Consider the following 15,499-nt stretch of genomic DNA (forward strand, 5'->3'; position numbering starts at 1 on the left):
CCTTAGAAATGTGGGCCCTCTTTCACAAGGGGTTCTAGGCAGGAGTTGGGAAGGCCGAATCAAAACATGACCACATTATTGGTAAAGAACACTGAGCGTGTGTCCTCCAGGCCAGTGCGCCCACACTGTCATCTTATAGGAATGATGACACCGTATGACTAGTACGCAAAGAAACCAGAGTTGCCAATGCACTGGTGGTCTCCGAGTGCTTGTGAACGGTCTGCAGTCTTGTTATTTTGAAATTTTTACTATCAAAATTGTTAAACTTACATACAAAAGTAGAGAATAGTATTATGAATCCCCATGTATCCATCATTCAGCTTCACTAATTATCAATTTATAGTGACATTATTATCATAACAATAATAGTAATACTTGATGTGATTAGGGCTGTGCCTTCATTTTCTGTGGCAGAGCTAAAATTGTGACTTACTGTCTTTATATTCTCCATTTCACTTGATGTAGTAGCTGGCAAATAACAGTTGTTCAGTGAATATTAAAAGAATTCACTTGCTTTTCTACTCTTCCATTCATCAAACATGCAGTACCTCTTATGTGCAAGTGCTACATTCTGGGATGTAAAATTGAATAAGCAAAGCATGGTCCATGTTTACAAGATGGAAATGGTCTTTCAAAGATATTTACTGTCCCATATTTTAATACTTTTTAAAAATAAAACAGATTTCTGCAGTGTTGACAGGAGTGCAGTGAATTCTGATGAAAGGACTATCTATATCATACTTATTCCTAAGTCTTTTTACAGCAAGCTATATATGTCAAAGGTGATGTGTCTTGATTAACATTTGTCTGAATACTTGCAATGTTTAAAACTTGGGAGCAATTCATTTTTACATTTCATTGCTTTCAAAGGAAGTGGAATGGAAGAGTCTTTGTATGTGACTGGTTGTGGATGGTCTTATGACAGAATATCTGTAGTTAGGGATATTTTTGTCATCTTGGGAGGGATTGAAAATAGGAGGCTAGCCTAGGATGGAGGGGTAAAGTGGTGAGATTTGCCTTTCCAGAGATTTTAGCCCTTGTTGTTAAAAACAAGTGAAAAACATCATGTGTGATTTTCTGAATTACCGCAATCTTAGCGTAGATATTTTTCATAAGGTAACACAAAGTACTTCACAGCTGATTTGTATAGCCCTGGTTAACTTGAGCCTAAAACACCAGGAAGCGGTTGTTTTTTTTTTTTTTTTTTAAATCAAGCCTTCTAAAAGTAGCTTGTAAGATCCCCAAATAGCCCCAATCTAATTGGAAAGTATGTCACATGAAATTCAGAATTTCTTAATATTGCTCTGAAGTATGGTCAATTGAAGAAGATAATGGTTTTTTTAAGTAGAGTTATATTGATTAAGATTTCTATGCAGTAATACCCGTTCCAGTCAATCAAGACTCTGCATAATGCAGGTTAGAGGAGATTCAGATACTTGGGAGCATTTCCTAGGCACTCTCCTGCACTTGAGTGTACGATTTAGAAAGTGGACATGATGTGGGTATATGCAGCCTTGTTGGAGGACCTGCTTTATTCTGCTCCAGCAGTTCTCACATTTCCTGGTCTCAGGACACTTGCACACTCTTCAAATAATTGAGGGGACTGTAAGAGCTTTTGTTTATGTGGCCTGTGTTAATATTTACTGTTAGAAATTAAAACTGAGAAACTTTTAAAGCATTTATGCATTTGTTTCAAAATAGCAATGAGCCCAGTATGTGATTACAAAAATAACTTTTCCTTGAAAATTATATATTTCAAAACAATGAAAAATTACCTGGAGGAATGGCATCATTTTGTAATTTTGCAAATCTTTGTAATGTCTAGTTTGGTAGAAAACATCTGGATTCTCATATCCACTTGAGTGTCCATTCTGTCGTGATGTGTGGTTTTGGTTGAAGTATAGGAAGAAAATCCATTTTCACACAGATACATAACTGGAGAAAAATATTTCAGGACTTTTCGGATAGTTGTATGTATTCTTCTTTGATTTTTTTTTTTTAAAGATTTTATTTATTTGACAGAGATAGAGACAGCCAGTGAGAGAGGGAACGCAAGCAGGGGGAGTGGGAGAGGAAGAAGCAGGCTCATAGCAGAAGAGCCTGATGTGGGGCTCGATCCCATAACGCTGGGATCACGCCCTGAGCCGAAGGCAGACGCTTAACCGCTGTGCCACCCAGGCGCCCCTCTTCTTTGATTCTACACCAGTATTATCTAAGTAGCATTTTCATAAAAATTATTGTAATGTGGACATCTGAAACCTTAACAGTGAACTTTCTGTACTCTCACGTGAAAAATCTGTTGGTCTGTGTTGTACTTGGAATAGATATTTTTCTCATGCATGGCATTTTAATGCTTTGGTCATTTGTGAAATGATAATTTCCTGGGTTTTACAGATCTTCCAAATATTGATGCATTTCATTGTACATTATCAAAAATTGCATTTTAAAATATTCCTACCTATATCATCAAAAAAGTCTTTATTGAAAAGCTGTCAGGCTCACACACATGCAAATAAGTTTTCCAAAATTCTAATTTGTGCTTGAAAGGTTGAATTTTATCATAGGCAAGATGTACTACCAGTTGTTACTCTTGAAGTTGCAGGCTCACCCCGTTCTTCTTTGAGAAATTGTCTGCCAGAGACCCACATTTTAATAGCAGTAGTTGGCCTGTCATGCTTGCAAGGAAGAATTATGTTCTGTGAACAAGGCAGCTAGTTTAGCTTGCAACTCAGAACAGTCGCACAAGTGCTTTTCCTCAAGCAACCTTCCCTCTTCAGTATACAGTAGACATGCCTTGTGTGTACTTCTTATTTTGTTACACAAAGTACTAGCCTTCTGTTCAAGGTCAGAAGCTTAAAAAACTAATAACGTTTTCTCTTCCATGAAGGGCATTCTTTAGTGAAACTGGCGTGTGTGTGTGTGTGTGTGTGTGTATGTGTGTGTCTGTCTGAGTGTGTGGTGGTAAAGAATACAAGTGGTAGCACCGTTCAGTGTGGCTGCCCTGATTTGTGTTTATGAGGCATAAGAACCTTTACCTACCATTGCTTCTGCATCACCAGTGCAAGCAGTATTGTTAGGACAATAATTTTGACCTCTCGACTCTCTGAAAGGGTATCCGGAACCCCTAGGAATCTGCAAGACCATGTTGAGATGATCTGGTCATGCAGCACCCTGTCCCCTGCCCTTCCTTTTGTCTTTTGAAACCCGCCACAGAACTAGATATCTCCCTCCTACGCTTTGTGCATACTGAATTTCAGGCTGACGGACTGTATTTTGTGTTACCTCTTGCTTTTAACTTTTGCTTTTATCTGCCCAGAATGTTCTTGCTCCTGTCACCTTTTCTTAAAATCCTCTTTTTCTTCACATGCCAGCTCAAGTTTTTTTCTCCTGTGATTTCTGCTCCCAGATGGAAGTGATCTTTGCTTCTCTAAACTCTCTCCCTAACACTGTTCACATCTCCCTTATGGTACATGTGGCTTATTTTATTTATTTTATTTTATTTTATTTTATTTTATTTTATTTTATTTTATTTTATTTTACATGTGGCTTATTTTAGAGTTTTTATTTGCAGAATGAGGAATCATCTACTGATAGCAGATGACTTAGGACCAGTGACTGTCTTATTCCTCTCACAGTACTTTACAGTGCTTGAACTTAGTGAATTATTGCAGAGTGAGCGGAATAATTCTGCAAACATTTGGTTGCTACTCTATGCCAAGAATTGTTCTGAGCCCTGAACGCCGCTGCAAGCAAGGCTGACAGGTTCCTGCTCTCATGGGGCTTACTTTCTCTTAGAAACTCGTTCTTTCTGCCTTAGTAGAGCTTAAATTGAAAGTGTAAATAAATCCACCGATTTCTGGTACCTTTGAGGTTTATTTAGGCTAGAAGAGCCTTTGAGAAATAGATCATTAAGTCAGAGTAGCCGATCTCCATCAGTCCTTACTAACCACTTAATTCAGTGAGGGAATTGCAGACATTCAGAGAAACTAAAGGCCTGATAGAAAACTGAATTTATAGTCTTAATTTTTTTATATGTAAGTACTACGTGCCATGGCCCATAAACTTCTATTTCTTTTTTGCCAGAGTTGCATCTGGTTATATTAGTTAGTTGTAATATATTAGTTATATTATGAAGGAGGGAGGGGCCTTGAGGATGGAATGGCTAAAGACTGTGGCACTGTTTTCTGCATATAGCTTCTGTCCTTTTTATGTTTATGTGGCAGATAGGATTCTAGAAAAGGTGCGTTTAGTGTATATCTGTGTGAGAAAGGTTTTATTTTAAAGTTTGGGGCTTTTCTCTCCTTTTCACTTTTAGGCATTGACAAAGGATCCCCAGGATTACCCTGATAAAAAAAGCCTACCTCATGTACATGTTGCCCTCTGGATGAATTCTCAAGGAGGCAGAAAGGTGAAAGCTGGAGATACTGTGTCGTATGTCATCTGTCAGGTAAAACTATAGCAATTAATAAGACTCCTGGATCCCATGACCCAAAGTAAAACTCATATCACCACAGTGTCTTATTTAATGGTCTTCCAAATAATTGATGCTGTAAAGAGATGGGTTAGTCTGGTTGGTTTTATAACATTTGAAGCATTAGTCAGAGGTATGGCGTATTTTATTAAAATTTTCACAACACTTAAGACCCACTGTCCTGGTTCACTGAAATTGTTTTGGTCTGACAGATGCGCAACAGTAGGTGCTGTTTCAACCCTAAATTAACTTCAGTGAAAATGTATGTAAGTTTGGTCATATGTCCAGCAGTAGTCCATTATCATTCCTTTTGCCACAGATTCCATTATGAATACTTAGAATAAGAGAGTAAATACATTTTCCCTAGCTTATGTTCAGAGAGTTACTTGAAAAATATATGAAGTGCTTGATAATAGGGAGAAAGGTGTGAGACCCCAAAAATATACCTTAGGAGGAAGAAAGCGCAGATGATCTCACCAGTTTGTTTGTTGTGTTTTGAGCGGAGGGGTCCTAGAACCCACCTCCTTGCCTTCTCCCTCTTCCATGTGGCACCTCGGAGGAACCTCTACCCTTTCTGGAACACAGGTTTAAACCACTAACCAGTTTCTTTGGAGAGTAGCATGCCTCTGATAGAGATGAGGAGAGAGGGTAGGACACAAGAGCAGTTTTTTTCTTTGAAAGCACTTAACTCCAGTTGGAACAAAGGAGAAGTCTCATCTCTTCCTTTTGGAGAAAAAAAAAAGTCACAGCCTTTATCCAAATTCTTTAAAATTACTATTGTGTGGTATACTTACCAAAAGGTATAGTTCATCTGTGTTATAAGACTTTCTTTTTAATTAATTAATTATTGCATTTTGTTATTACAGTAAAAAAAAATTAGATAAGCCTTAAATTTCATTGCATTATGATTGATCTTTGTCAAACTACAATGAGTGTGTTTTTAAATCATAGAGTCTTTTCAGAATTTAAAAATTATCTGCTAATATCTGCTCGGTACTGTGGATGATGTACATAACAAATGATTTAAGTACATGGACAGGAATCAGCACTTGACTCTGTCTCCCTCCTAGGGTTACCCTTGATTAAGAACTGTTACAGAAAGCCAATTCCTGCAGGAAAATATTTCCATAAATGTCTGACTTGCTCAAGCCCTTAATGTGCTTTGCATATTGCCTCTGACAAGTCTCATCTCAAAAAAACAATTTTCATATTATGCAAATAAAGATTTTGGTAAATAGGCTAGTTTTTTTTCACTTATGACTTCACATACATGGAAAAGCTTTTAGATTATTAATGACAGGAGCAGATGGCAATATAGCTTTCAAAAATTTTATACGTTCCATGAAATAACATCTAATAATGAAATCCAGTCACAATTATGTTTTGGCTAAATCTGAAATGGAGATGTATGGTAGTATGATTGATAGATTTAAAAGTCAAGGTTATGTTCCTTGATGTCTAGATATTGGGTCTTATGATTTCTTTTTCCCAGGTCTTATCGAGCTAGAAAAGCTCTAAAATGCTGATGCTAATATAGTATGGTAAATCCAATTTAATATATTTTCAGCGTTTTCCCCATCGACTGGTGCTGGGCCTTAACTTACTTGCTTATTAAAACTACAGTTCATGTTTTTTTGTTTGTTTGTTTATGTTTCTCATTGTATCCCAAGAAAAGCCGTAGGACTTTAATTTGCCTCTGTCCCCTAGTAGTGGGTCAGGCCCACTTTGAGCATGTTTGTGAATCAAAGCTCCCTAACTCTTTTGCTTTTAAGCACTCAAATTATTCTGTTTCTTAACACAACCATATTTTTAGATATCTTTTTGAAAATGTATGATGATACACTTTGAAGAGAACTATACTGCTTTAAGCAAAGGTGCGCTCCACGAATAGTCTGTTTCCTAGACAGGTTCTGTTTTGTTTGAAATTTATATTTAGAGGTGTAGTAGTCTACTGATAATTTATTCTGACTATAAATGCAGATGAGTTCAGAGAGTAATGTTTTTGGTGTCGGATTTATATTGTAGTCCATTGACTTGTAAAACCTACATCAATTATTTGCTAAGATCTTAAATCAACTTCCACTTGTTAGTTGTTTTAAACCTCAATTATCTAACTTTCATTAGACGTAATTTCCGTAAGGCATGCCTTTAACATAATTGTTTTAAGGGGCCCACTTGTCACCCATTTAAATAACTTTTTTCCGTTAGTTTCCTACTAAAGATGACGACATAGTTTTGAATGAATTGACTGCACCTGGTTGTCTCTGTGAAGTATGTACTTTGTGAAGTTCATGAATTACTACATAGGCACTTCAAGGAAGACCAACATTGCTTCTTAATCTGGTTTTAAAGGTGTACACCACACGTTATTGCATATACCATGGGATCTTGCTAGGTTTGAGAATTAGGTCTGTGAGGGATATATCTTATGTCACGGCCTGAATGTTTGTTTGTTTGTTTGTTTTTTTAAAGATTTTATTTATTATTTATTTGACAGAGAGACAGCGAGAGAGGGAACACAAGCAGGGGGAGTGGGAGAGGAGAAGCAGGCTCAGGGAGCCTGACGGGGGGCTTGATCCCAGGATGCTGGAATCATGACCTAAGCCAAAGGCAGACGCTTAACAACTGAATCACACCCAGGCGCCCCCATGGCCTGAATGTTTTTCCAGCACAACACAACACGACACAGCAAAACCTGTCTTACAAATTCTTTTTTAATTTAGTCATGTTTGGGCTCAGATTTTTTAAATACAATAAGAAATATGTTTGGGTCAGTGTTGAAACTGGTACTTTATATGGTTAAAGTAAAAATTTTCTTGGGGCGCCTGGGTGGCACAGCGGTTAAGCGTCTGCCTTTGGCTTAGGGCGTGATCCCAGCGTCCTGGGATCAAGCCCCACATCAGGCTCCTCCGCTATGAGCCTGTTTCTTCCTCTCCCACTCCCCCTGCTTGTGTTCCCTCTCTCGCTGGCTGTCTCTATCTCTGTCAAATAAATAAATAAAATCTTTAAAAAAAAAATAAAAATTTTCTTAACTGAGGACATGCTTAGAAATTTTCAACTGCTTTTTTAAAAACTTACTGTGAGAACATCTTCTAATGATATATTAGAGAATAACTCACATGCCTTTAAAAAAAAATTTGCCTGTAGAAAATTGGTTTTTTTTTTAAAGCTTTTATTTATTTGAGAGAGAGTGAGCAAGCAAGCATGAGTTGGAGGGAGGGGCAGAGGGAGAGAGAAGAGGACTCCCCACTGAGCAGGGAGCCTGATGGGGGACTCGATCCCAGGACCCAGAGATCATGACTTGAGCCAAAGGCAGACGCTTAACCAGGTGAGCCACTCAGGCGCCCCTGTATAAATTTGATTTTTATTGACCATTAAAAAGTAGTAAACTTAACATTGCTATATAATCTTTATTTTTTTTAGAGGGGTCAGAGAGAGAATCTCAAGCAGGCTGTACACCAAGCGTGGAGCCCAATGCAGGGCTCTTTCTCCTGACCCTGAGATCATGACCTGAGTCAAAATCAAGATTCCAATGGTCAACTGACTGAGCGCCCCTCAGTATTGCTATAATCTTAAGGACAGACCAGTTTAAAAAAAAATACAATTCTGTAAATTGATCAGGTTTCAGGTGTTAATGAAGTCATTGCCTAGGGATTTTTTACCCTCTTTTTGTCATTGGCTGTCATCTTACTCTCATCTAATAATTCAGACTTCACAAAGAGCAACAATTAAAGTTGATGAATTCTGCCTAATTTTTTTTACCATGTTGTGAACTCTGGGAAAAAAATTACTTGGCAAGTCTTTTTTTTTTTAATCTACATTAAATATTTATTTATTTTATTATGTTCAGTTAGCCACTGTATAGTATATCATTAGTTTTTGTTGTAGTGTTCAGTGATTCATTAGTTACATATAACACGTGACAAGTCTTTTAATCCAAGGTTTGCTTTCTAAGTATTTCATTTTATCCTAGACTAAGTAGGGCCTAGTTGATAAACATCCCAGTTTGTTTCCATCAAGAGCCTTGCCAGAGAAAGAGGCCTCTGCCTCCAGTCTGAAGACAGTGGTGCAAGTAGCCTCTGCTTTGGGCTGGATGCTGAGCTGAAAAGGGGCTAATTGTAGCAGGAATGAAAGAATAGGATTAATGTTATCCGTTTTGCAGAGCAGCTTAGTACTATGAATAGTTAATATTGATTAGTCTGATTATTAAATTCTGTTGTTGTAGAAAAGAGGAGGAGTGGAGTGAGTTGTCGGGTGTTGGTCCAGTAGTGTGATGACTTCTTTTGATTCACAGGTGATGGTGACCTCACCCACAGGGCTGTATATGGACCAATTACATAGAATTATACAACTTTTATTTTTATTAAGAGGAAGCCTTTGAAAGATACTCTCCAACTCATCTTTCTTTCCTTGAGGAGAGCCATGTAAACAGTGCAAAATGGCATGCCCTTCATTCCAGTGGCCAAATATTTTGCTTCTAGAGTGTTGCCACTCCACCAAGATAGCTCATTAATTTTACTCCTATTATATCTTGTATATAAGTTACTATGTGGGTTTCATACCCTTTTCTTTTCCCCTTGCTCATTTGCTTCTCGATACATAAAGCTCTCATAGAAAATATCACCCTGGGGGCTTAAAGATGAGATTATGACAAGAATTCTTCCATGAAGGGATTGTGTTAACATAATAAAAGGACCACACATGTTTTTTCTCATCACTCCTAAAAGGCCTTTTTGACTAGACTAATAGTTAGCAAGTCTTCTCAGTGTGGTTCTGTGATATGGCAGGTGGAATTATTTAATCTAGTCATGCCGTCTTGTTGGTTTCATGTTTCAACAAAAAATAGAACACAACACATGCTGGATTTACATTCTTGGACAGTGGGTGACATGTTTTCCTTGATCTTCCTCCTCTTAGATACATGTGAAATGCTCACCAATAGGTCGAAAGGACTTCTTTGTGTTTGAAATTGAATATATAAAATTTGAATTATTGTCCATCTTTTTTTTTTTTAAAGATTTTATTTATTTATTTGACAGAGATAGAGACAGCCAGCGAGAGAGCGAACACAAGCAAGGGGAGTGGGAGAGGAAGAAGCAGGCTCATAGCAGAGGAGCCTGATGTGGGGCTCGATCCCATAATGCCGGGATCACGCCCTGAGCCGAAGGCAGACGCTTAACCGCTGTGCCACCCAGGCGCCCCTATTGTCCATCTTTTTGGCCAAGCATGTATGTGTGACTGAATTTCCTACAACTTTACCTGTACCATGTCCTTTTGTAGGATGGGTCAAACCTCACTGCGAGTCAGCGGGCCTATGCACCTGAGCAGCTACAGAAACAGGACAATTTAACCATTGACACCCAGTACTACCTGGCTCAGCAGATTCACCCAGTTGTGGCTCGGATCTGTGAGCCAATAGACGGAATTGATGCTGTCCTCATTGCAACATGGTTAGGTAAGTGTCCCCAGCTCACATAGCCTCTTACCCGGCTCGACCAGCACCCACAGTCCTCCCTCACCTGTTGTGATCCTTGTTTATAGGTGTGGTGTGTGTCGAGCACTTCTTTGTTTATAGTTGGGCATTTATTTTTGTGATTGATTGGTTACTGTCTATCTCCCTTCATAGACTATGGACCCCATGTGCTTGCTACCTCTGTAGCCACATGCCTGCTCCATAGTAGGCACTCAATCAGTAAATGCCGAGGGAAGAGAGGGAAGGCAGGAGAAGGAATGAAGGGATTTTAGGCATAGTTACAGTATCTGAGCTTACACTGTTGTAGCTTTCATTGGTGAACTTCTAGTAATAAGGAGATTGATGGTGTTGTGATGTCTCTAAATGTATTTTTCTATAAAGTGAGAATACACAGCTTTTTTAACAATTAAAAGTTTTAATTTCTAGTATTCATTTCCCTATGAATATCCTACTCTCAATTTATTTTAAATTCTTTGAAAACTAGGCATGTTGTTACCTTCCAGGAATTAACTGATTCCTAATTTCTCATCATCCCAAGAGGTGCTGGTCAACCCTGAAACCTCAGCATTTTTTGACTTTTTGCTGTCGCACCAGATTGTTGTCTCGTGCTTAGAAATGTGTTTCATTACTTGCTCTGATTTCATTTCTAGATGACCAGCATGTAAAGAGTTACATTGATTTAAGATGTCTACTCTATCCCATTGTATGCAACGATGAATATTTTTAGAATACTGCCTTATAAAGTCTTTAGATGGTGCCTCACTATCTATAAAGTCCAGATGGCACTGACATCTCACATAGTCTTTTACTCTGGCAGTGGTAGACTCTAACTTTGGAGCTCCTAGCCTTCTTTCTTAATTGGTATACTTAGGGATCCCCTACATAAGGCATTGCTCATTCTGTCCGTGCTTCATGGAAAATTCTCCCCCTCATTGAAGTGTCTGGCTTAAGACATGGGCTTTGACTTCATAGGGACTTAGACTTACATGCTGGTTCTGCTATCTACAAGCTCTGTGGCTTTTGCAAGCCTCTAACCTTGATCTAAGCTTTGGTTTCTGGAATCGTAAACTGCTGTTGCTCTGAGGGAGCAATAGATGATACATGTGTGATGCTCTGCACAGGCCTGGAGCAGAGGGAGTACTTACTCAGTGTGTGCTGTTAGCAGCCACATCCCACTCTCTTGCCAGGCTTCTGCATACACGTGTCCACACTCCTCCAGTCCATAAGATTTGTACATAGTTTTGTCAAAAAGAATGAAACCTTGCCATTTGCAACAACATGGATGGAGCTAGAGTGTATTGTGTTAGGCCAAATAAGCCAGAGAAAGACAAATACCATATGATTCTACTCATATGTGGAATTTAAGGAACAAAACAGATGAAAATATGGGAAGGGGAGGAACAAAAAGAGAGGGAAGAAAACCATAAGAGACTCGTAGTGATAGAGAACTGAGCTTAACTTAATGGAGGGAGGGATGTGGGGGCTGGGCTAAATGGGCAATGGGTATTAAGGAGGGCACTTGTGATGAGCGCTGGGTGCTGTTTGTGATGAATCACTGAATTCTTCTCTTGAAACCAATATTACACTATATGTTAACTAACTAAAATTTGAATAACATTTCAAAAGGAAAAAAAAGATTTGTACATAGTTAGTGCTCACTATGCGTGTGTGGGCTGTGATTGGACAGATGAATGAGTAAGTCACATGTTTGTCATCCTGCCCTGGTGAGTATTTTTCTGAACTCCTGCCTACCAGCCCTGACTCTTCTACCCTGCACCATTGTCTGCTCTGGAAGTGGAAACTCATTTTTAACATTTGCCTAAGCAAAACATAATGAGGAAGATAAAATCTGCTACCCAAATCGCCATACAGTGTGTTCTCATAGTTGAGTTGTATTTGATGATGTTTATACATCCTCAGCTGTGAGAAGGGGAGTGTAAGTACTCAGTAGTTTTTAGCTTCCTTCTTTTTTCTCGCCCCTGTCTTGGGTGCTTACTCTGGCGGATACTGTAATAAGTACTTTGCATATGTTATCTAATTTAATCTTCACACCAACCTCATAAGGGTCTGTTGTATTCACTCCATTTTACAAGGAAGGAAGCCAAGGCTTAGAGAAGTAACTAACTTGGTCTCGTTGCATAGCTCTCAAGTGGCTGGCTGTGGTCAGATGGGGACCCAGCTCTCTGTGACTCCACATCTTGTGCTCCTCACCACTGTGCTGCACACTCTGCTGCCTTGTTCTTAGCTCAGAGAGCCGTATCAGAGGTCCCTAAGCAGATGTGGATGTGAAGTTGCAGGAGCTTCATTTTCTTAATGCTCCCTCTTCTCCCCACTGCACCCCCCTGGACCAGTGGCTGCCACCCCCCCCCCCAACATAAGCACCAAAAACTCCTGAGTGGAACCATTTCTTTAAAGAGTAGATCTCCCAGTTTTTCTGTTAGTATCACCAAGAACCTGGCCTGGAGGCTAATTGCTACCCTTTACTTCATTGGTTTTAAATTTCCCGGTGGCCCAGCGCTGAGCGGGAGTAGAGGGAACGAGTGCCACCTCATGAGGGACATGAAAAAGATAAGAGCAGACAGAACCTTGTATTTCAGCCGAAGAGCGCTTGAGTGAAGGGTGGTGGAGCCTGCCCAGGGGTAGCCTGATGCCTGCTCAGGTATCTCAACACTGGTCCCAGAGGGGACCACACTGATTCTGTTGGTTCTGGGGTCATATTTAAGATAACTATAAATTAAACAGTGGGCAGATTTTGACTTGCTTAAACACGAACTTTATCCTAATTGCAGCTGCCTTATGAATCCAGTTTTCACAAATGATTTTCAAAGCTGGTAGCCTCATGAGGCCCATCTTTAGAGCGTTCATGTTATTACTGACCAGTTCAGTCCACAGTGGGAGCCTTCCATGCTTGTGCACAGTCCCGCCCAGTCCCCGTCTATCCCCCCCACCCTTCCCCCAGCCCCGACCTGCAAGCTCTTGGTGCCAGGTAGCCAGTCAGAGCTCCAGGAAGGATCTGCGTCCTCAGCTCTCAAGGAGTTGCGGCTATACCCCTTTCTATCTTTTTTTGATTTTTGTCTTTTGCCACTTGACATCAGTTCTTACACTGAGGACCTGTGAAGTTGTCTTCACTGCGCCGTTTCCCTCCTCCCCTGCTTGTCCTCTTTTCCCACTACACCTCCTACCATCACCAGTGGTGATGGCATCACCTGCATTAGTGAGAAATCCTGTAGTCCTTTCTCTCTCCCTCTTTTTCCCCTAGGAGGTCCACATTAGTGAATTGCAGGACAGCAAATGCCAGCTACCATGAAGATTTGTAGAAAGCATGGAAGGTCTCCGGGCAGCTCTGTGCAGGCATTTGCTCCCTGCCCTGTGCGGGAGCCACACTGTGATCGGCATCCTTTATTCCTCCACCCTGAGTGAAAAACCAGGGTGGCTGTACTTCACTAGAGGATTTGAGGCCCCTGTTACCAGTTCTTACTTAGCCTGTGGTTTTAGAGAGGAGGAGGGAGGGGGTTGGAAAGTGGTGGGAAAGTAAGGAGAGTGTTAGGGGGTGCATGGTTTCTAAGAGGTGCAAGCTATAGGCATAAAATTACTGTAATTTGTTTTTAAAATTCTAAATCTGTTTTCTTTATATTAAAAAAACTGCAGTTAGTGAACTGACACTGTTAAATAAGTTGAAGTGTACAAATGTATACATAAAATATAAGCCCTCCAACTGCCTAATCACAGACATAAAATAATTCTCTTGCTTTTAATGTAGTTTTTATCTTTGACTAATGAAATGTATTACAGTGTTGAAACTTTAGTGAAGTTTGATACTTTGTCCTTTTAGTTAGTACAAAGAAATCAGGAATAATGGCATAATTTCATTTAGGAAAATTATTAAGTTCATGATTTTTTATTTTTAAGACTCTTTTGTGGAGAGCAAGTGTATTTTTCAACTACCTTTTTCTTTTTCTATTGCTTTTATACTGCTTTCCTTGAAATGAAAGGCAAGCATCGAGTGTTGGTTTTATCCTGTGGCTTCACTTTGGAAATTCTCCGACTATTTTTCTCCCTGTCAACACACCTCCTAAAGCCTGTCTGGTGGCATGTTGCATGGCCAGGTGTTCTGTATGGGAAGGCCATTTTAGTGAAAAGGAGAGAGGATGGTCTATTAAATGAGTGAATGAATAAGTGTGTTGAATTGAAAGAAAATAATTTGTTCTCTCTAATAACTAATGGTCCTCATTATCCCACAGTAAAATGTGTATCATTTTTCTGAAACCCATGTAAGATTATTGCTATTGGGCTTAAATAAAGCAAAATTTTACTCTTTCCCATCTGTGAATAGAAAAAAAAAATATAGTATTACTCTTCTTACACAATAGCCCAATGGGAAACATGGCCACTAAAACTTGGAACTCTTAGCTTTTGTTCTCTTAGGTTTTTTTCTCCTCTCTTGTTCTAATGAAAGCTCTTTATCGTCTGTGGAGGAAATATTCACAGTATGCTTCAGCATCCAAATAATCTTCTGTACCTGGCAAAACAGGCCAGCGATAGGAATAGTCTAAAGTTCATCCTTGAATTTCATCTTTTAATAAATTTATATTTCATGCATTACAGTACTTAGAATTATGTAGTATCTTTCCTCCAATGACCAGTGATTTGTATAATAGCTGTCAAGTACATTTCTTCATGGTCAGTGGTAAAATTGCAGGCATTTGGCTACCTGGGCAGTTTTCTCATTGGCCCTGAGAAATTATGGGTTTTTGAAGAACGTGAGAATTTAGCATTTAATCTCTGAAAAGTAGGCTTAAAACAAGACAACACAGTTAACCCAGGGTATTCCTGGATTAAATTGGAAAATAAAAATTCCCTTTTTAAAAAATGTCCCCATACCACACAGGTTACAAAAGGTATTTTTTTGTCAATAGACAGGGTCCGGTAATATCCAAGAAATAATTGCAACAGCAGGCCAAGCAGTGTTGGGGGTGCTTTTGACAGGCCCAGGGAGACAGGCCTACAAAAGATGGTGGAGGGTTAGGTATAGGTGGTTGGGAGTAGGGTGATGCCACCAGCGCGTGCCTCAGGTATTACTTTGCAGACTCTCGCCTTTTTTGCAGTTAAGCTCTTAGAAGATGTACATATATGACCGTCATTTGCAAACCTTAAATATTTTGTATACCATAATTAATAAAATTTTGAAAGTAAGATTGCACCAGATGCAAAATAGGATATTTTCTTGTGAGCTGGTAAGAACCATCTGTTCCAGGATGAAACGTCATTTCATTCACATCATCAAATGGATCATGCTCCCAGCCCACTTTTGCATTCATTGAATAGATTAATGTTGAAGACCTGCTGTGCTCAGCATCATAATGGGCACTGTGAGGGAGATGAAGATGAGTAAGCCCTGGTTGCTTTACTCGAATTACAGCCCAGTCCATTTAGTCAGTTTCACTCTCTTGGGGAAGTCTAGTGGACAGTACAGTTCATGTCCCAAAAGAGGTAAAATAGAGGATTTCAGGCACTCAGGGGAAGCAGAGACCACTTGTGGCTAGGGCCACCAGGGA

The 15,499-nt window shown here is 39.5% G+C and overlaps 1 protein-coding gene across 1 annotated transcript in view; it reads left to right on the forward strand.

Annotated features, from left to right (window-relative positions):
- The window catches only part of POLA1 (DNA polymerase alpha 1, catalytic subunit), a 299,648-nt gene that overhangs the window by 123,990 nt on the left and 160,159 nt on the right, over positions 1-15,499 (forward strand). Inside the window, exons 31-32 of the mRNA XM_048213462.2 lie at positions 4,316-4,447; positions 9,752-9,926. Of these exons, the coding sequence (XP_048069419.1) occupies positions 4,316-4,447; positions 9,752-9,926 (307 nt within the window). The remainder of the gene's footprint in view (positions 1-4,315; positions 4,448-9,751; positions 9,927-15,499) is intronic.

The sequence above is a fragment of the Ursus arctos genome, chromosome X (genome assembly GCF_023065955.2).
Source record: "Ursus arctos isolate Adak ecotype North America chromosome X, UrsArc2.0, whole genome shotgun sequence".
Classification (NCBI taxonomy): Eukaryota; Metazoa; Chordata; class Mammalia; order Carnivora; family Ursidae; genus Ursus; species Ursus arctos.